This window comes from Sarcophilus harrisii, chromosome 2 (assembly GCF_902635505.1).
Source record: "Sarcophilus harrisii chromosome 2, mSarHar1.11, whole genome shotgun sequence".
Lineage (NCBI taxonomy): Eukaryota > Metazoa > Chordata > Mammalia > Dasyuromorphia > Dasyuridae > Sarcophilus > Sarcophilus harrisii.
In genome coordinates, this window is record NC_045427.1 from 224883733 (window position 1) to 224904879 (window position 21147).

General features: G+C 36.5%; 1 protein-coding gene across 1 annotated transcript in view; it reads right to left on the reverse strand.

Moving 5' to 3' along the window:
* Nucleotides 1-250: 250 nt before the first annotated feature.
* PTGIS (prostaglandin I2 synthase) overlaps nucleotides 251-21147 on the reverse strand; it is a 51308-nt gene continuing 30411 nt past the window's right edge. Inside the window, exons 7-10 of the mRNA XM_003757707.4 lie at nucleotides 8714-8882; nucleotides 6598-6779; nucleotides 3588-3739; nucleotides 251-681 (exon numbers count right to left, since the gene is read on the reverse strand). Of these exons, the coding sequence (XP_003757755.1) occupies nucleotides 477-681; nucleotides 3588-3739; nucleotides 6598-6779; nucleotides 8714-8882 (708 nt within the window). The 3' untranslated portion in view covers nucleotides 251-476. The remainder of the gene's footprint in view (nucleotides 682-3587; nucleotides 3740-6597; nucleotides 6780-8713; nucleotides 8883-21147) is intronic.

Sequence of the window (21147 nt, forward strand, 5' to 3'; positions counted from 1 at the left end):
TCATTGTACTGCTGAGAATAGCTAAGTCATTTAAAATTCTTCATCAAACAATATTGCTATTACTGTGTACAATATTCTCTTGGTTCTGTTCACTTCATTACGCATCAGTTCTTATAAGTTTCTGGAGGTTTTTCTGGATGACTGAACTCCATCTTCTGCCTCTATAGAAGGGAATGCTAGCAGCAGACAGAAAATGAAAGAAAGAAGCTCACAGTCCTCTGTATTGATTTTAAGAAGGCATTCCCAGGAAACTGATATATGATTCAGCAAAACTTATGAACCACAAGAGGAATCATTCTGTGCCCTGTCCTTGAAGAGCAGCTGAATTTCAAAACATCAGAATATAATCTTTCTTCCAATAGGAAGGTTGTTGGTGGAAGAAAGGAAGAAGTTGGGCAGAGAAAAGCCAAACCTTTCATCTACGAAGAGAGAAGTGAGATGACAGTTCAAATGAATCTGTCCTTATCATTCATTTTTTAAGTTTCTGTAGTTCCACCAGGTGCTGGGAAGGGGAGTTCTGTGGAGCTTGCCGTTCCCCTGGACTTAGGTCTATAGCAAATGGTGATATCATGCTCTGGCTGCATCAGTCCAAACCCATATCTGCTGGTGTCAAAGCTGGGGATCTTTTCCTCTGGATTTTTCAATTTCAGGTCAAACTGCATCAACAAAACAATAACAAACCTGTGGAGAGATGGATAATGAATGGCACAACTGGCAGCTCCTGGTGTTCGTGAAACAGACACAATTATCCTTATCACCTACTTCACAGTGCTTTTGTGAAGGTGGTACATGTTGCATGTAGGTACCCAGTTAAATTAAAGTCTCTAGTTAAGTGATCTGCCCCTGGGTCACACAACAAATAAGACCCTGGCCATATTTGAATTCAGGTTTCTTCCCGACTCCAAGCCTAGAGTTTCATCCAGGGTGCCATCTAGTAGCCTCCTTGAGTGTGCTGTGTGTAGATCAGATAAAGAAGTTGAGGAAATGGGTACAAGGAAAGGATTTGCTAACTGAATTTTAGTATTTGAAGCCTATGCATGAAAGAGTTTCACATTTTTGGTTTTGTTTTCATTGTTCCACTAGTGGGAAGTCAATGGGAAATATAATAATCACTTGCGAGAGAGAGAGAGAGAGAGAGAGAGAGAGAGAGAGAGAGAGAGAGATGATAATAAACTAAGGTCTCTAGTGACAGGGAGTTTTTGCTTTTATCTTTGTAACCCCAGTGCCTAGTATAATGCCTGGCATGTAGTAGATCTTAGTAAAAACCTTGTTGATTAATTTGACTGTTTAAACAGCTGGATTATCCTAGGGTTTGAAGTAAAGAAGAATAGAATTAGAAAGGCTTGAACAATTACTAGCTGTGTGATCATGGATGGGTAAATCACTTAATGTCGCTGAGCTTCAACTTCCTCATATGGAAAATGAGAATGATCAACCTCTCTCATAGGGTTGGAATAAATAAACCTTAAGTATATAATACAAATGTACATTTTAATTATTATCATAGAACCAAAGGATTTAATGGAATCTGAGTTGTAAGGGAGTGTAGAAGTCATTTTCCCTTTCTCATTCACTATATTGGCCTTGGGGCATGTAGAAGGAAGGAGACAAAAGAACAGAAAGGAAGAAGGCAGGAAAACTAACAAAAGAGGGAAAAAAAGGGAAGCCAGTTCATTACATTCTCTCCTCCACCTCCTCTCTTCTGGTCCATGTCATTCACCAGGTTCTTACCCAATGATATGTCATTCTATGTGCCCTACCCCTTCTTGGTTTGCTCTCCTATAAAATGAAGTGCTTGAGTTAGAAGGCCCCTTCTAGCTTGTATCATTTTGTGGAGACACATAACCCATACAATACACAGACCTAGAGTCAGGAGACTCACATTCAAATCTCAGATTTGATTCTTCTTGTTCTTCAGTTGTTTTCAATTTTGTCTGATTCTACATGACCCCATTTGGGGTTTTCTTGGGAAAAAATATTAGAATGGTTTGCCATTTCCTTCTCCAGTTCATTTTACAAATGAGGAAATTGAGGCAAGCTAGATGAAGTGACTTGTCCAGGATCACATAGTAAAGTTGGATTTGAACTCACAAAGATCAGTCCTCCTGATTCCAGGCCAAGTACTCTGTGCATTATCGCACCTTCTAGCTGCCCCAGTTTCTTACTGTATGACTGAGCAAATCCAAATCTCAGTTTTCTCACCTGAGGTTCCTAAAGAGCCTCAAGGTTTTACAAAAATGGGAGATGTTATTCTCCCTACTTGCAATTGCAAGAGTACAGGGTTAGAGTCAGAGATTCAAATTTCCTCTGTCACTTTCTTCCTATGTGACTTTAGGCAAGCTCCATACTTTTAGGGGTGGAGATTATGTCTTGTTCTACTGTGTCCACTCCTGTACCAAAGAGAAGATTAAGCACATAGGATGTACCAAGTTGAAAGTCTGCAACCTTATTTTCCAACCAGCCTGTATGGCTCAGAAATCTGGTGCTGAAGTACATGGAACCAGGAATCAGGGCTTATTAGATTTGAGGTGTCCCTGAGTTCATACTTTGCAATAGTTTAAACATGGCAATAAATTAACCTGAGTTAAAACATTCAAAATGTACAAAAGTAGCTGCCCCAGGGAAGGCTGAACAGTCTGTCCAGTGTCTTAGCCAATAAAGTTTCAGATGAATAATTACTCCTGCCAAGTCATTTTTAGTGAGGAAAGAGGGTAGAAGCTCCCAAATATCCATCCAACCCTGGCACATCAGGTCAAAGGAAAGAGAACCCAGAGGTCTAAATTCCAATCTGGCTCTGCTCTAACCTAAATGATTTTAGGCATGTTATGTCCCTTTTCTGGACCTCAGCTTGATCCTTTGTTCAAAAGGGAGGTTATCTGGGCCCTGTTGGGGTTTTTTAGATTGGAGAAATTCTGCCCATTGTAATGAAAGCAGCATTCTTTACAAACATGGTAGAGGAAGAAATCATTTATTTGTTAAGATAAATTCTGACTTTTCTGAGGTGGTAGAAATATATTCTGTACCTGTTTTCAATTCAACAAATATTAAGGGCTTATTAGATCGAGTTTTTCTTTGCTGAGTGCAAGGGACATAAAACCAAAAATGAACTGGTTCCTGCCTTCAGGGAGCTTACAGTTTTACTGAGAATACAACATGTATGCATATAACTGAGTAGGAAATGTATACAAGGTAATTTCAAGAGAAAGAATGCTTGTAACCAAGAATTTGATACTATTTTCTTTCCTTGGTCAGGGAAAGAAGAAATTAACTGAAGTATTAAATCCTATGGGTCTCATCTTCCTCTTCTGTAAAGGGTCTGGAGGTAGCTGCCATTTCTGAATCTTATAGGTTCACTGAGCCTCTGAATACAATGAAATCAGCCAACTCAGGGGCTTGAAAACTTAGGGGCACAGAGGCTTCAAGTATAGTTTAAGAGTTAAGAGGTATAGTATTAAAAAGGCAAAAAATCACTGGTGCATGAGAAATGTCCCCTAGACAAGTCCTGAGAGGAATAGCCAGTGGCCAACAAAACTGATCATAGATCAGTGAGCCCTGAGGCCCAGAAGAGGATTCTTTGTTATACTTACTGTTTTATGCTGCTGATTGCATGACTCCTTCCCAGACACATGTTAGTCCCAGCTCCCCAAGGCAGGCTGTAGTTCTTGAGCCTCTTTCCAGCCTTGTAGAAATCTTGTTTCTCACTTCCATCCTGGTTCAGGAATCGGTTGTACTTGAATTCCTGAAATACAGTAAGTCCATTTTCTGTTATCTCTGGGAAAGTGGTAAAGGAGGCCACAAGAATTTAAAATGTTCAGTTCCCAAGATGCCTCAAATCCTTGGGATGTGGTCTCAATTCTCTTCTTTTTATAGGCTGTGAAAACCTGGCTGAGTTTTCATATCTATCAATCTATTTAACTAATATTCATTAGACTGTGAGCTTCTTGTGAGCAGAGTCTGTTTTTTGCCCCTTTTTGTGTTCTTAGCATAACACCTGGCTTAAAAAACATTTTTTTGATTTGTCTTTAAGTATGGTATAGTGGAAAGGGTGCTGGCTTTAAAGAGGAAGTAGATTTGAAACCCTTTTCTAACATTTAGTACTTGTAGGTCATTTAATACTTTTTAAGTACATTTAGTTGGTAAGTGCATTTAGTATCTGTAAGTACATTTAATATCAGTAAGACTTTATACAATCATTTAACCCCTCTGGATCTCAATTTCTTCCACTGTAAAATGAGTCTAGATGACTAGATCTATGATCCTATGTATTTGTAGGTATGTATGTATGCACATATTTATGGACGTTTATTTTAGGACTAGAACTAACTATCACTATTGTGGATCATCATACCTGATATAACATCTACTCCAACATTTATCCTAAAGAGAAGGAAATTGAACCCCAGAGAAGTAAATTGTTTTCTTTGAGATCACATAGCTAATAAATGATAAAGTCAGGGCACATATTCAAGTCTTCTGGCCCCAAATTCAGTGCCTTAAAAATAATTTATACCAAACTGCCACTTGATACATACATCTGTATGTTGCATGTGTGTATATATATTTGGGAACTCATACGCACATGTAATATTTTTTTTGCATGAGTATACATGGATATCTGTTTTGGGCTCTGGCCATGTCAAATGAATCTCACAAAATGGTATATTATTACTTGGAATTGACTCTCGTAACCTGCTAGAAAGTCAATGAGATGCCTTGAAAGGAAGAGGAAGGGAAGACAAGAAGATTTATTGCATGCTTACTATGTGCCAGGCCCTGTGTCATGCACTTTGCAAGTATTATCTCCCTGGATCTTCACCACAATCTTGTGAGGTTGGTGCCCTTAACATCCCCATTTTACAGTTGAAAGTGAACAGAAGTTAGGTGACTTTTCCAGGATTTTACATAGCTATGTGTTGTTTCTGTTGCATCCAACTCTTCAGGTTTTATGGGTAAAGATACAAGAGTGGTCTGTCATTTGCTTTTCCAGCTCATTTTGCAGAAGAGGCAAACAGAATTATTAACCGGCTTGCCCAGAGTCACACAGCAAGTAAGAGTCTGAGACCAGAATTGAACTCATGAAGACGAGTCTCACTTCAGACCCAGTGCACTATGGTGCCACCTAGCACCCCAGGCTAGTAAAAGCACGCAGCCAGATGCCAGACCCAGCACTGACTCACCTGGGCTGCTACTGCTGTTCATCTGCCAGAGGCAGCACCAGGTGCACTGGGACTTCCTGAGTGAGCAAAGGCACAGCTATTACAGCAGGACCCTGGGACTCAGGCTGAGTAGCACATTAGCCTCCAAAAAGGGAGAAGCAGGAAGCAAAGCTGGGAACAAAACAGTGGGGGGGAGAAGAAGGGAGAACCCTGAGATCCCAACAGAGAAAACAGAAGTGCTTTTACTACTTCTTGCCCAGAACACTGCAATAGCCTCCTAATTGTTCCAACCTCTTTCCACTCTATCTGCAGTAAGTGCTTGTTAGATGGACAAATGAACAAGTGAGCAGGTCAGAGGCAAATGGAAATCAGTGTGTCCTAGGAAATCAGACTTTGACTGATAAGTGTTGTCTTCCCAAGTTGTTTTTAGAGATCGTTAATTGAAAACAACAATTTTAGCTTGTATTGTACTTTATGGTTACAAAATGTTTCATATCTTATTGAGAGCAATTATGATAGGGTAGAAAGAATAACAACTTTATTGGAATCAGATCTGGGTTTAAACTTCCATTTTAATGTTTACTAATTGTGTGATCTTGGATAAGTAACTTCATGTTTGCTGTATCTGTAAAATGGGACTGCAGTTCTGAGGGAAAAAAGGCCTTTTGAAGTATTATGCTGAATGTAATGGAATACTATTGTGCTATAAGAAATGATAAGCAGGTGAATTTCAGAAAAACCTGGAAAGATTTCCATGAACTGATGCTGAATGAAGTGAGCAGAATCGGGAGAATACTGCATATAATAGCAACATTGTGTGATAAAAAACTATGATACACTTAGCTTTTCTCAGCAATACAATAATCTAAGACTAATATCCAAAAGACTTGTGATGGAAAATGCTATCCACACTTGGAGAAAGAACCATGGAGTCTGAATGAAGATTAAAGCACACTCTTTTCACCTTTTAAAAAATGTTGTTTTGTTTTTTATTTCTCATGGTTTTTTCACTTTGTTTTGATTATTCTTTTGCTTTCTTTTATTTCTTATTCTAAGATAATATGTTTAGCATGATTGTATATGTATAGCTTATATAAGATTGCTTGCTTTCTTGGGGAGGAGAGAGCAAAAAAAAGACAAGGAAAAAGATTTTGAACTTAAAAATCTTATAAAAATGAATGTTGAAAACTATCTTTACATGTAATTGGAAAAAATAAAATATTGTTAAAAATTAAAAATAATTAAGTATTATACAAAGATGAATGAATGACCTTGTCAAGTAATGTAGATGGTCTCCATTTTACCTTAATTTTACAAATGAATAGACTGAGGCTGAGAAAAATTGAAGTGACTTGACAAGGTCACATAGCTGGAAAATAATGGAATCAAAGGTTCAAAACCAGATCTTCTGAATCTAAACATTGGGATCTCTGTGTGTTACCTCTGGGTCTTCGTAGATTTCTGCGTCCCTCTGAGGGCTAAGGAAGGGGAAGAGAAGGAGCCGGTCACCCTGCCGCAGACTGTACTCTCGTCCATCTGCCAGGGGCAGCACCAGGTCCACCAATACCTCTCGGGTGATGAAGGGAGCAGCTGTCAGTCTCAGGCTCTCACTCAATACACTATCTGCAAGGAGCAGGATAAGAAAGATGAGACAGCAGCAGCCTGGGTGGCACAGGAGGGCCGCATTGGGATTTAGGCTGAATGTTGTTCAGTCGTTAAAATCATTTTTGACTTTATCATCCACCATTTGTGGTTTTCTTGAGGTAGGTTTTCTTGATAAAGATATTGAGGTGGCTTGCCTTTTCCTTTTCCAGATCATTTTACACATGAGGAAATTGAGGTAAACAGGGTTAAGTGACTTGCTCAGAAATGACTGTAGCCAGATTTGAACTCAGGAAAATATTCCTGATTTAAAGCACAGTGCGCTATCTACTGTATCACCTAGCTGTCCCTTAGGCTGAGTAGGAAATATCTAAATAGTTTTAGGTTCAAGAGTCTCAAATTATTTCTCCCAGTGACCGTAAAAGTATCAGTGCTTCCTGGGGTACAGGGTTTTCTGAATCAGATATTAGGATTCCTAGGTTCAAATCTTAAATCTGATATTTATTAGCTGTATGACTCTAAGTTAACTATATCACTTTTCTGAACTTTAGATCCTTCACTTGCAAAATAGAGATAACAATACTTGCCCTATCTCCTGTAAACCTTGAAGAAAAACAGGAAGTTAAGATGGTTTTTTTTAATTCAATTTTTTTTCTCAATTACATGTAAACAAAAACTTTTAACATCCATTCTAAAAAAACTGAGTCCAAATTTTCTCCCTCCTTCCCTCTTCTTAACTATTATCATTATTGATAGAGAGGTGCTATAGCCTGGTGGATAAAGAGCAAGAAGCCTGGCAATTTACTTAATGTCACACTATTCCAGGCTACTCTCTACACTATCAGTAGCAGACAAGGCACTATCCTGACCTGGGAGAAGGAGCAATCTTATCTGGGAATTGCCTATATTAGTAAAATGTCAGGTCCAGTCTATATCAACTGAGATAATATCTTAATAGAACTTATCACAGCTCCAGGTATATGGCAATAAATGTTTATTCTATTACCACTCTCATCCCTATCCCTAATTAGATAGAAACTTTAATACAGTAGGGAAAAGCAATGAACTAAGCTGCCCCAGTTGTAGGGAAATGCTCCTTAAGAATGTCCAACTTCCTTTACTTTGATTCTATGCTCACCAAGTGACCTTATCATCTAGTGACTTCTTGAGTGAACCTGCAAAAGAAGAGGTGTCGGTGACCAATATCAATCACTCTGCCCTTGTGGTAGCAATAAAATAAATATCATGATAATAACAGCTTCCATTTCTGTAACATATTAGAGTCTATAAAACACTACTCTCACATCAATCTCACATACAATGACTGGAATATATTAGGTGCTTAATAAATGCTTACTAATTGAACATTAACTGTTATATAACAAATAATATACATAATGACTACAGTGATATAAATGGAAAAAATAGCAAAATAAATCTGTGAGATAAGTAGAGCAAACATTTCTATACCCATCTCACAGATGCAGAAACTTAGATTCAAAGGAGCAAAATTTTGCTCCAAAGAAATGCTAAAGGTATAGAACTTGAACCTAAGTACCTTGATTGCTCAAAGGAAGAAACAAGCCTCACAAGCCACACATTCATAAATCAGACTCAGAATATAGGTAACAAAGTTCCAAGGGGAACAAAGAGATCACAGAGTGAAAGTACAGGATACTTGGCAGATGGGGAGCCAAGCCCATGGAAAAGTCTAAAATTTTGCTTCCTCCCTATTTCCCTAGTGAGGAAAAAGGAAAAGAAGCTGGGCTAGGGCTTTAAGAATTGATGCTCTTTCTGGGGTCCATCTTCTCCATGATACTCAAGTAGACAAGAACAAACTTCACCTGCTTTGCTAGGTGTTAGGACTGGCTTTTCCTTAAAGCTATTATTTCTCAAGCCTACACACTGGGATTGGGAGCCCAAACTAAGAGTTAAAAAAATTAAGGATCACTCACCAAAAATAGGCATGCTATCCAGGACTTCTTGAGGAATACTGGGCATCTCAGTCAGCAACTGCCCTTCCTTCTGGAGGGTGCTTTCTATTTCCCCAATGACAGCAGCAAGAGCAGTAGGGGTCTTCAGGAGGAACAACAGAAGCCAGAAGGCAGCAGGACCAGCATTGCCCTAGAAAAGATAATCCACCCCCATCCCACCCAGCAAAGAAAATCTAATTATATACCACTCTCAATAATAATAGTAACTATTTTGATGTCTTGATATCTATACTGATATCATATATTAATAGTCCACTGAGGTCAAGAACATTATTATTATTATTCTCGTTTTACAAATGAGGTAACTGAGTCAAATCAAGATGCATCTAGATTATTCTTTGTATAATGAAAACAAGTCCTAGATTTGGAATGCAAAGCAGGCTTCACATCTTTTACCCCAAGAACAAACCCTTCTTAAAGTATTTAGAATTGTGTCAAGCATTGCACTAGTTGCTAGGAAGATATAAAGTTTGGAAAAAACAGAGTCTACTCTTTGAAGCAGGGCAAATTATTTTCTATATCTGAGTTTTCTCAGCAGCAAAGTAGGGGTTAGTAAGATTCCCCCCAAAGAGTAAAAAAAATTTTTTTTTCAAAAATTTGTAAAAAGGAAGCACCTAACATTTAAATTTAATTGAAACCTAAAGGAGGCAGATTATGAAAGAATAGTAAATTAAGGCAGGAAATGACCTGGCTCTCCAAATGACCTAAAATAATGCCTCAAGTTGAATTTTAGAGTGGCAGAAATAATAAAAAAATCAGGGTAAAGCAGTTGTCCAGGCTAAGACAATTTAGGAGGACATTAGGAAAGACCTGACCTATAGAGCTGGTATTTTGGGGTTAAGTGCAGATACCACAGTGTTGGCAAACAATAAGCCTTGGAGGCAGTTGTGTCAAAGGCAGCTGCAGCTTTGGGAACTTTCAGCCCCTGGGTCAGTAGCTCATCAGGGGAAAGCTCATCATTTCTACTAGCATTGAATGTAAGGTTCAGGGCCATTGACCAGACACAATCCCAGAGTGTGACTACTGGCAAGGAGAAGTGAGCACAGACCAGGGAGTAAGGTTGCAGAAGAGTGGAATGGAGAGAACAATTGTGATCACTTTGCAGGAGAGTGTCGGTCTTGATTTGGATTCCAGGGCAGAGAAGTGAACTGACACTTCCTGGACACAAGAAAACTATGGTTTATTTCCAGAACAGCAGTAGTTGAGAGCTTTTGCCATGGCAGTGGTGGGGTGTGAAAATAAAGGCTGGTCATGGCTCAGGGATGGAGAGGAGTACTTGGGGTCAAACCCAAACTTGGGGTCACAAACCAAGGCATAATTGAGAAGAACAGTGACCATACTGGGCCTTGGATCACATTGGAAGAACCAAAAAGTCAAAGACTCACATCTCTCACCATAAATAGAGCTCTGAAGACAACAGTTAAAAAAAAAAAAAGCATGAGATATTGTCCCTTACAGCCCAGAAGCAGAACCTGACCATAACAAAATTAATAATCAAGAAATAGACTATTAAAATATGAATAAATAAGAAAGAAACTAATCATGATAAATGTTATGGTAACAGAGAGATCAGGGTTCAAACTCAGAAGAAAACAATGAATTCATAACAACTACTTATAAAGCTTCAAAGAAAATTGTAAAATGGTCACAAACTCCAAAAGAATTTTTGGAACAGTTTCAAAAGAACTTTAGAAATCAGAGAGGTAGAGGAAAAATTGGGGAAAAAAAACAAGAGTGATGCAAAAAAATTATGAAAAAAGTCAACTAATTAGAAAAAAGAGGTCCAAAAACTCCCTGAAAATAGGCCCTTAAAAATTAAAATTGGGCAAGGGGAAGCTTGCAAAACAAAGCAAAATCAGAAGAAAGGAAAAATAGAAGAGAACATGAAATATATTACTGGAAAAACAGCTAACCTAAAGAACACTTGAGGAGAGATAATGTAAGAATTATTGGACTACCTGAAAGTCATTATCCAAAAAAAAAACAAAAAACCCCTACAGTTTATATTATAAGAAATTATCAAGGAAAATTGCCCTGATGATTTAGAATAAGAGGGTAAATGGAAATGAAAAAAAAATCCAATGATCATCACATGAAAGAGGTATCACAGGGACATTATAATTGTTTCAAAGCTCCCAGGTCAAGGAGAAAATATTAGAAGTAGTTAGAAAGAAACAATTTAAATATTGTGGAGCTACAGTCAGGATAACAGGATTTAGCAGCTCCTATATTAAGAGACTAAAGGGCATGCACTATAAGATATTCTAAAGAGCAAAGGAACCTATGTTTGCTAGTTTACAGCTGACCCAGAATAAGTGACCCAGCAAAGCTGAGTGTAATCCTGAAGGAAAAAAATAGATATTTACTGAACTAAAGAACTTTCAGACACTCTTGAGGAAAAGACCAGAACTGAATAAAAAAAAAATTGACTTTCAAATACAAGAGTCATGAGAAACATAAGAAAGTAAACATGAAAAATTAAATCCCTTAATAAGTCTTAACTGTTTCTGTCTTGTATGAGAAAATAATACCTGCAATTCTTAAGAATATTATCATTATTGTGGTTGTTTAATAGAAAGTATATACACAGATAAAGGGCTTGGGTTTGAGTTGATTATGATAAGATAATCTTAAAAAGTAAAATTAGGTAGAGAAGCAAAATAAAGTAAATTATCTTATACAAAGAGGCATAAATAGAAGAGGTTTTTACAGCAAAAAGGAGGGTGATGGGGGAGGGAACAACATGGAGATTTTATTCTCAACAGAATTGGGTGGAAGAAACACTAAGATATCTGTCTAGTTGGGGTATGATAGTATTAATTTACAGAGAAATGGATAAGGGAGTGACAGGAAGGTGTGCAGATAAGGAAGACAGTGCTCAGAAGTTCTGAGAAACAGTAGGAGAGACAAAGAGACAGCTAGAATAAGAATGAACAATGGGGGGAGGGAATAAGATGGAGGGAAATGTACAACTAGTAATAATAACTTTGAATGTGAATGGAATGAATTCACCCATAAAACAGAAATACATAGCAAAATATATCAAAAACCAGATCCTGACAATATGTTGTTTACATGAAATACATTTAAAAATAAGAGACACACACAGAGTAAAAATAAAGAAGAAAACTTAACTTAAACACATTTAAAACGGAAATGGATTAGTTAAAAGAGATAAGCAGGGAAACTACATTATTTTAAAAGTTATCCAAGATAATAAAGTAAATATTAATCCTAATCATATATACACCAAATGCTATAGCATCTAAATTTGTTAAGGAATAGGTATATGAACAACAGATGGAAATAGATAGCAAAATCATAATTATGAGACACTTCAACTTTCCCCTCTCTAAAGTAGATGAACCTAACCAAAAAATAAGTAGGCAACAAGTCAAAGAGTTGAACAGTATCTCAGATAAGCTAGATATTATAGCCATCTTGAGAGAACTAAATAGGAATAGAAAGAAAGAAATCTTTTTCTCAATGATACATGGCACCTTTGCAAAAATTTACTATATGTTGGGGAATATAAACCTTATAATTAATTGCAAAAAAGCAGAAAGACTAAATTCATCCTTTTCTGATCATAATGCAGCAAAAATTATATTTACCAAAAGTTGATGGAAATACAGAATAAAAATTAATTGAAACTATATAATTATTTTAGTTTAAAATGTCATAAGGAAGTTTTAAATTTTATTTTATATTATTTTAAATTTATGAATAAAACAAACTGTTCCATAACATAGTTAAAATTAAAAGGATGATTGCATATGAAACTGCAAATCTATTATATAACTTAATCTTAAAGAATGAGTGAGTCAAAGAACAAATTGTTTACATCAAATTAATAGAGAAAGATCAATGAATTGGGTATACAATTTTAAAAACTAAAAAAAGGACAAATTTTAAATCTCCATTTTAATAGCCAATTAGAAATCCTGAAAATTAAAAGATAAATAAAATTGAATATAAGAAAAATAAATACAACTAGAAGTTGGTTTTTTGGGGGAAAATAATAAAATAGATAAACTATTAAGTTAATATGATTTTTAAAAGAGAAGAAAACCAAATAACTAGCATCAAAAATTAAAATGGTGAATATACCACCAATGGAGGTGAAATTAAAGCAGTTATTATGCCAATTATATGCCAATAAAATTAATAATGTAAGTGAAATGGAAGAATACTTACAAAAATATAAACTGCCTAGGTTAACAGAAATAAAAATAGAATATCTAAACAAAAAGAAACATGTTCACAAAAAGAAATTGAATGGGCTATAAATGAGCTTCCTAAGCAGAAAGCATCAGAACCAGATGGATTTGCTTGTAAACTTTTCAAGATCAATTAATTCCAATATTAAATAAATTATTTGGAATAATAAACAATGAAGGAATCCTACAAAACTCTTCTTATGAAACAAGTATAGTGTTGATACACAAACCAGAAAGAGCAAAGACAGAGAAAATTATAAACCAATTTCACTAATGAACATAAATTCAAATAAAATATTAGCTAAATAAAATACAGCAATATATCATAAAGATGATACATTATGACCAAGTAGAATTTATACCAGGAATGTAAGAGTGGTTCAATATAAGGAAAACTATTTACAGAATTGATTATATCAATAACAAAATTGAAAAAAAAATTATGTGATTATATCAATACATGCAGAAAAAGCTATCGACAAAATGAAACACTCATTACTTTTAAAAACACTTGAAAGCAGAGGTAGAAATGGATTTTTCCTTAAAATAATAAGAAGTGTCTACCTAAAACTATCAGCAAGCATTATCTGGATGGGGATAAGCTAGAAACCTTTCCAATAAGATCAGAAATGAAGCAAGGATGTCCATTATCACCACCATTATTCAATATTGAACTAGAAATGCTAGCAATAGCAATAAGAAAAGAAAAAGAATTGGAAGGAATCAAAATAGGTAATGAGGAAATAAAACGATCACTTTTTGCAGATAATATGATGGCATACTCCTAATAAACTTCTAATAAAAAAAAATTAAGTAGCAAAGTAGCAGTCTATAAAATAAACCTACATAAATTATCAGCATTTCTATGTTATTAACAAAACCTTGCAAAAAGAAATATTAAAAGATATTTCATTTAAAATAACAATAAACAATATAAAGTACCTTGACATATGCCTGCTGAGAAATCCTAGGATAACATGAACATAATTATAAAACACCTTTTTTTGTTGAAATAAAATTAGATTTAAATAACTGGAGAAATATTAATTGTTTATGATTTGGCTAAGCCAATATAGTAAAAACGACAATTCTACCTAAGTTAAAGTACTTATTTGGTGTCACCCCAATTAAACTATCAAAAAGTGTTTACTGAACTAGAAAAAATAATAAAATTAATTTGGGAGAACAAATGGTCAAGAATATAAAAAGAATTAATGAAAAATTGTAAAGAAAGAAGGTCTAATAATTACATTATAAGATAGTAATAATCAAAACTATCTGCTACTGCTAAGAAATAGAATGGTCAATCAGTGGAATAGAGTAGGTATACATAAATAATAAACACAAAGATATAAGCTTTTGGGATAAAAACTCATTATTTGTTAAGAATTGTTGGGAAAACTGGAAAGCAGTCTGGAAGAAACTAGATACAGACCACTATGTTACACCATTTACCAAGACAGGATCCCAAAGAATACATGATCTTCTAGATAAGGGAAGGTATCATAGATAAGATAGATAAGGGGAAGTAGCATAAATAAATTAGAGAAGCATGGAACATATTACTTATCAGATTTATGGATGGGAATAATTCATGAATAAAGAAGAGTTACAGAATATTATGGGATGTAAAGTGGATAATTTTAATTATACCAATTTAAAAAAGGTTTTGTGCAAATAAAACCAAGGTAGCCACGGTTAAAAGGAAAGTAGAAAGTTCAGGATGGAGAGAAAAGAATTTTATCATCAATTTCCCAGAAAAAGGCCTCATATCTCAAATACATAGAGAACTGAGTCAAATTTATGAGAATATGAGCTGTTCCCCTATTGATAAATGGTCAAAACATATGAATAGGCAGTTTTTGGAGGAAAAAATCAAAGTTATAGATAGTCATAAGGAAAAAAAGTTCTCTAAATCGTTACTGATTAGAGAAATGCAAGTTAAAATAATTCTGAGATACCATCTCACACTTATCAGATTGGCTAAAATGAGAGAAAGGAAAAATGACAAATGCTGGAGGGACTGTGGAAAAATCAGAACATTAATACATTGTTGGTGAAATTGGAAAATGCTTTACAACCATTTTGGAGAGTAATTTGTAATTTTGCCCAAAAAATTATAAAACTCTGTATATCCTTTGACCTAGCCATACCACTATTACATCTGTTCCCAAAGTGACATGGGAAAAAGGAAGAGTTTGTATGTCCTAAAATATTTATATTTATATTTATATTGTAGTGGCAAAGAATTGAAAATGAAGGAGATGCCCATCAATTGGAGAATGGCTTCAGAAGTTGTGGTATATGATTGTAATAGACTGTTTCTGTGTTGTAAGAAGTGACAGGTTCCATGAGCTTTGGAGGCTGGAACACTGACTTCATGTCCCATTTCGAACATATACTATGTAACATAAACTCATTGTCTCAGTATTCTAGTCCATTCTCTGAGACTAAGTAGCAGTGCTTTCTTTTTTTTTAATTAATGCTTTTTAATTTTCAAAAGATATGCATGGATAATTTTTCAATATTAATCTTATATTCCAATTTTCTTCCCCTCCCCCAGATAGCAAGTAATCCAATATATGTTAAACATAGGAAAAATACATGTTAAATCCAATATATGCATACATATTTATACAATTATCATGCTGCACAAGAAAAATCAGATCAAAAAAGGGGAAAAAAAGAAAAAAAATGCAAAGAACAGCAAAAAGAGTGAAAATACTATATTGTGATCCACACTCAGTTCCCACGGTTCTCTCTCCAGGTATAGATGGCTCTCTTCATCACAAGACCATTGGAACTGGCCTGAATCATCTCATTATTGAGAAGAGCCACATCCATCAGAATTGATCATCATATAATCTTCCTGTTGCTGTGAATAATGATCTCCTGGTCTCGCTCACTTCACTTAGTATCAGTTCATAGAGGTCTCTCCAGGCCTCTCTGAAATCATCCTACTGATCATTTCTTATAGAACAATAATATTCCATAACATTAATATACCATAATTTATTCAGCTATTTCCCATTTGATGGGCATCCAGTCAGTTCTAGTTTCTTGCTACTACAAACAGGGCTGCCACAAACATTTTTGCTCATTCAGGTCCCTTTCCCTCCTTTAAGACCTCTTTGGGATATAAGCCCAGTAGAAACATTGCTGGGTCAAAAAGTATGCACAGTTTGATAACCCTTAGAACATAGTTGCAAATTGCTCTCCAGAATGGTCAGATCACTTCACAACTCCACCAGCAATGTATCAGTGTCCCAGTTTTCCCACTTCCCATCCATTGTTCATCATTATCTTTTCTGTCATCTTAGCCAATCTGAGAGGTGTGTAGTGGTACCTCAGAGTTGTCTTAATTTGCATTTCTCTGATCAATACTGATTTATAACACCTTTTTATATGACTAGAAATGGTTTTAATTTCTTCATCTGAAAACTGTTCATATCCTTTGACCATTTATCAGCTGGAAAATGGGATGACCTGCTTTCTTAAAAGGAGTTTTCTCTTCTGGTAGTTCTTTATATCAATGAAATCACAAGTTCAGTCACTATGCCCTATTAAATTTAATATGGCTTTAGTAACCAAGAAGCTTTATCCATCTTTATCCCCTTCTGAATATTCTTCTGCTCTTCTGTATACTTATTAAATGTTTCATGAATGTTATTTTCTTTACTCTAAAAAAAAATCAAAATTGTCAGATTGTCATGCTCTATCTTGCTTTTCTTTCTACTAGTGAAAATTGTCAAGAATTGCCTGGAAGCAAAAGGTCTCCCTAATCTCCCTTTACAGATGCTCAGCTCCCACAGAGATTAGTTTTCCTGAGCCAACCAAAAGTCCCTCGCCAGCAGGCTGAGATCACTGCTGGGGAAGGGGGGGTGTGGTGAATTCCCCCCAAGAGGTTTCTGGGAGGCCTGGCTTTCCAGAGCTAGGCAGCATCTATCACTGCAGCCCCTGAATTATTGATGCCTTCCCAGAACTATGCTTCGAAGGACATTAGAGGCAATGGGTGATAGGAACAGAAACAGGACAATTGACAGGGCTTTCATGCTCAAGGCAGGGGGCAGGGGAAGTTACCTTGGATAGAATAGCCACTGGCCAAACTGGGGCATTGATCCCTAGCTCTTAAGCAGCTGATGGAAAGATTCTTGTCCCTGCTTCTCTGATTGTTTTTATCCAAGGAGAGATAAGATAATAACTGAGAAAAGCACTCCGGATTATATGACCATTTGTGGGCAAATTATTCCGTTTCTCTGGATCTCAGCTTTGTCATCTATATAATGGGCATAATAATAAATGTTGCCAAAGCCTACAGGGATGCTATAAGGAGTAATTTGGGTATTTAAAAGGGGCATGTTATAATAGAAAAATGTCCTGGGCCTGGAGGCAGGAGAGCTAGATTTGAGTCTTGCCTCAGAGTTAATTAACCATGTAGGATGTTGAACTTCCCTCAGAATCTCAGTTTCTTCATCTGTAAAATGAGAATAATAATATTTTCACTTTCTACTTCACAGGTTGGGTTGTTTTTTGTTTTTTTTTTGGTGGGGAAAGTGTTTTGTAAGCCTGTTTTAGTTTTTATTATTATAACATGTCTGAAAATGCTCAGCATAAAATGCTATACAAATATGAAAGGTATTTATTATTAACATTTTTTTCTTTTTTTTTTTTTTTTGGCACTTAGAGAGAAGAAAGACTCAGTGGGGCATGAAAGTAGCCCTTATAGATCTGGGGGGATTGTGAGAGGCTATAGGGAATCCTAACAAACAGAGTTGTTCAAGCTTAGAAAGGGCTATCTCAGAAAAGAGTGAATTTGCCATCACTGGGAGTGTTCAAGCAGGGTCTGGATGTTCCTTATGGATGCAAAATGTCAAAACTGGAAGAGAACTTGGGAAACTAAAAGTAGGATTGGAGGTGAACTCAGAGCACAGAATTAGAATTAGAAGCATTAAGGGAGTAGAAAATGTTAAAGATAAGCAAGACCGTCTATTAGGGGTCCTTTTTTCTTTAACTGAGGCAATCTGGGTTAAGTGACTCGTTCAGAGTTAGATAAGCTGGCAAGAATCTGAGGGTGGATTTGAACTCAGCCCTCCTGGCTCCAGGGCTAGTGCTTTATCCATCCACTTAGCTGCCCCTTTTAGGGGAACTCAACTTAGGGGAGGTGAACTTGTCGCATTAAAGCATTTTCTATTTCAATTTTATTTGTATTTTAAAACAATGCACCATATTTCGGTATAATTAGTTTCTTTTGTAACTTATGTATTTTATTATTTGCACTTTAAAACTTTCTTCTGAGAAGGAGATTCTTTACTATTCTGCCAATGGCAAATAATTTCCTATAGCTGAATTTTCTCAGCAACAAAATAGGGGTTAGCAAAATTCCTTTAAAAAAAAAACAAACTAACTTTAAAAGTTCGTATGGAGAAAGCCCTTTATGACCCTTTAACAAAAAAGATTAAAAACCCCTGACCAATTTCAACTCCCTCATTTCACAGAAGAAACTGAGAATCATGATAACTGGTCCAAGATGAGAATGGGGGCCATGATCCAGGTCTCCTGCTTCTATACATGTATTGAATTATCTTCCCTGGCTATGAGGGATAGAGGGGTTAGAGAAGGGATCTTCACAATGCTCCCAAGGGCCCACCTACCAGAAAGAGGAGTGAGGAAGGCCTAGTGAACGCCAAGCTTAGCCCAGACTCAGAAACCCCAATCTGTCCACCTGTCCACCTGGAGCACCTGCCCAAGCTCCATCCCTACTTCTGCTTCCTCTGTCTGCAAGGACTCATGGAAGTGATGGAGAAGGTGTTTCCCTGCAGCTCTGGACTCACTGGCTAGCTTCCTTGCTTACAGAGCTTTCTTTATCAGATAAGGGCAAGCAATCAATAACTCACTGTCTGGTTAAGCTATTTGTGATGTCATTTGATCGCCCCAAATTTTTAAGCAGGATGGTTGCTTTTTCATTAAAAAGTCAGAGATGATGCAAAGCTGGTCACTCACTTTTTTTCCCCAGGCAAACTCTTTTAGTCATGAGCCATGGGAGGAAGAGGGGGAGAGAAAGAAATAGAGCCTGGAATCTCATTACATTCAGCTTGTGAATGTCCAGGAATATGTGGGTGCCCATGTAAGGAAGGGTATGACCTGGTAATATTTACCTGGGAAGGGCATCCTTGTCAAATCAGACATTACAGCCTAATCTTAAACTCTTTAGGCCCATTTCTCAGTTTAGTCTTCAGTTGAGAGAAAAAATTAATGGGATACTGCTTATCATATAAACAGGAGCTTAGTAAATGCTTTTTTCATTCATTTGGAAGTACCCCTGGTCTTGAAGTCAGGACATCTAGATTATAAATCACTTTGAAATCAGCAAGTAGTTTTTCCATTAGGTTGTACAAGGTGATCTCAAAGTCTCTCCAACATTGAGATCTGCCTCAATTTCCTTATCTGAGGAGTGGGGAACAATAATAGGACCTACCTCTCAGGATTGTTGTGAGGATAAAAATGAAATAATAATTGTAAAGAGCTTAGCACCTAATGTCTAGCACATAGTAGGTGCTATATAAATGTTTATTATTATTATTATGTGATTATATTCCATAATCCCTCCAGCACTGACATTTTATATTCTTAAGAGCAGAAGACTTTAGATCTAGGGACAAGAAAGTATTTCAATAGCTACCTACTCCAAATACCTCATTTTATAATAAAACTGAGGCTCATAACAGCCTTCCACTCAAACTCTGGTCTTTTGACCAGAAACTATACCACCTTCTAAGGTCCCATCCAGCCTTACTGACCTATGTCCTCAAAAAAAAAAAAAAAAAAAAAGTAATGAGTTCAGGTGCTGGCTACCCCCTTCCTCTATGATGTCCTCAAACTCCTGGGGACATTGATCAAAGACTTGAGCCATGGAATATCAGATTTCTGAGGCAAATGACTTAAGGTAAAGGCTAAAAACCATCTGGGAAAGAATGAGAAAAATGAAAGCTGATGGATGTGACAGAGGGAACTGGGTATCTCTTTTTGAGTTTTCATCATTAAAGACACTAGCTACAATATATCGATTACCCAGACTTATTGCGGTTGCCAAGGGTTCTCAGTGTTGGAGCTGTGGATTTCTGCCCAAGCAATCCCAGATGGATCCATCTTCTAAAGATGGAAATGGAAATAGCCTCCCTCTCAGGTGTTCCTCATTTCAGCAGGACAAACTGCTCTGATTCTGCCTGACTCCTCCACTTTCCTAAGACTATCTTTGATTTTTAACCCATGGAAGAAGAGGGAGATATTGAGCTAGGAAGGGTGGGCTTAGGTTAAAGACTCAATACAGTGGATAGAGAGCTATAGTTGGAGTCAGTGAGACCTGAGTTCAAATCCTGCTTAGATGCTCACTAGCTGTGTGATTCTAGGTATTTCACTTAACTTCCTTCAGCCTCAATTTCCTCATCTATAAAATTGGGATAATAATAGAACCTACCTCCCAGAGTTATTGTGAAGATCAAATGAGAGAATATTTATAAAAACCTTTGCAAATCTTAGAGATTATATAAATAATAGCTATTATTTTTACTGAATATTCTGTGGCATCTACCCATCCAAGATTCTCCTAACTTCACCTTGATTTCTGGAGTAATTTATGATTAAATGCCTCCCCATCATTCTCCACTCCCCTTAAGTCAGGACCAAAGCCCCTCTCTGTAGGTTTAGGATTGCTCATTTTCTAGAAAAACTGCCAGTCTCTGTAAAGGATCTAAAAGAAACCTTTGGCTAAAGCAGAATTTTGTCTTATTAGTAAACTCAATTTGCATGATCTTTATGGTTGGTGGTGACTCCCCTCTCTATATGTTAACTTTGAATACTATAGAAATGCAAATTTCACATGGATATAGGTACTCCCTTTGCTGATGCAGATAAATAAATTCCTGTAGGAGGAAAAATGGATGCCCTAGTGGCCACCCCTTAGGTGATGAGCCTCTCCCCACAGAGCAGAGCTAGTCCTGGGGTGACAGGCTCACAAGCTGTTATCAAGCCCAGACTTGAAGGCGCTCCAGCTCCAAAGGACCTGCCAGAGCTTATGGTCTTTGGACATGGTTATTAGGGGCCCTCAGTTACTTCCGTGCCACAATGAGGCATTAAAAGACAATTCTAAAGGAAAAAAATTGTTATAATTATTCTCAT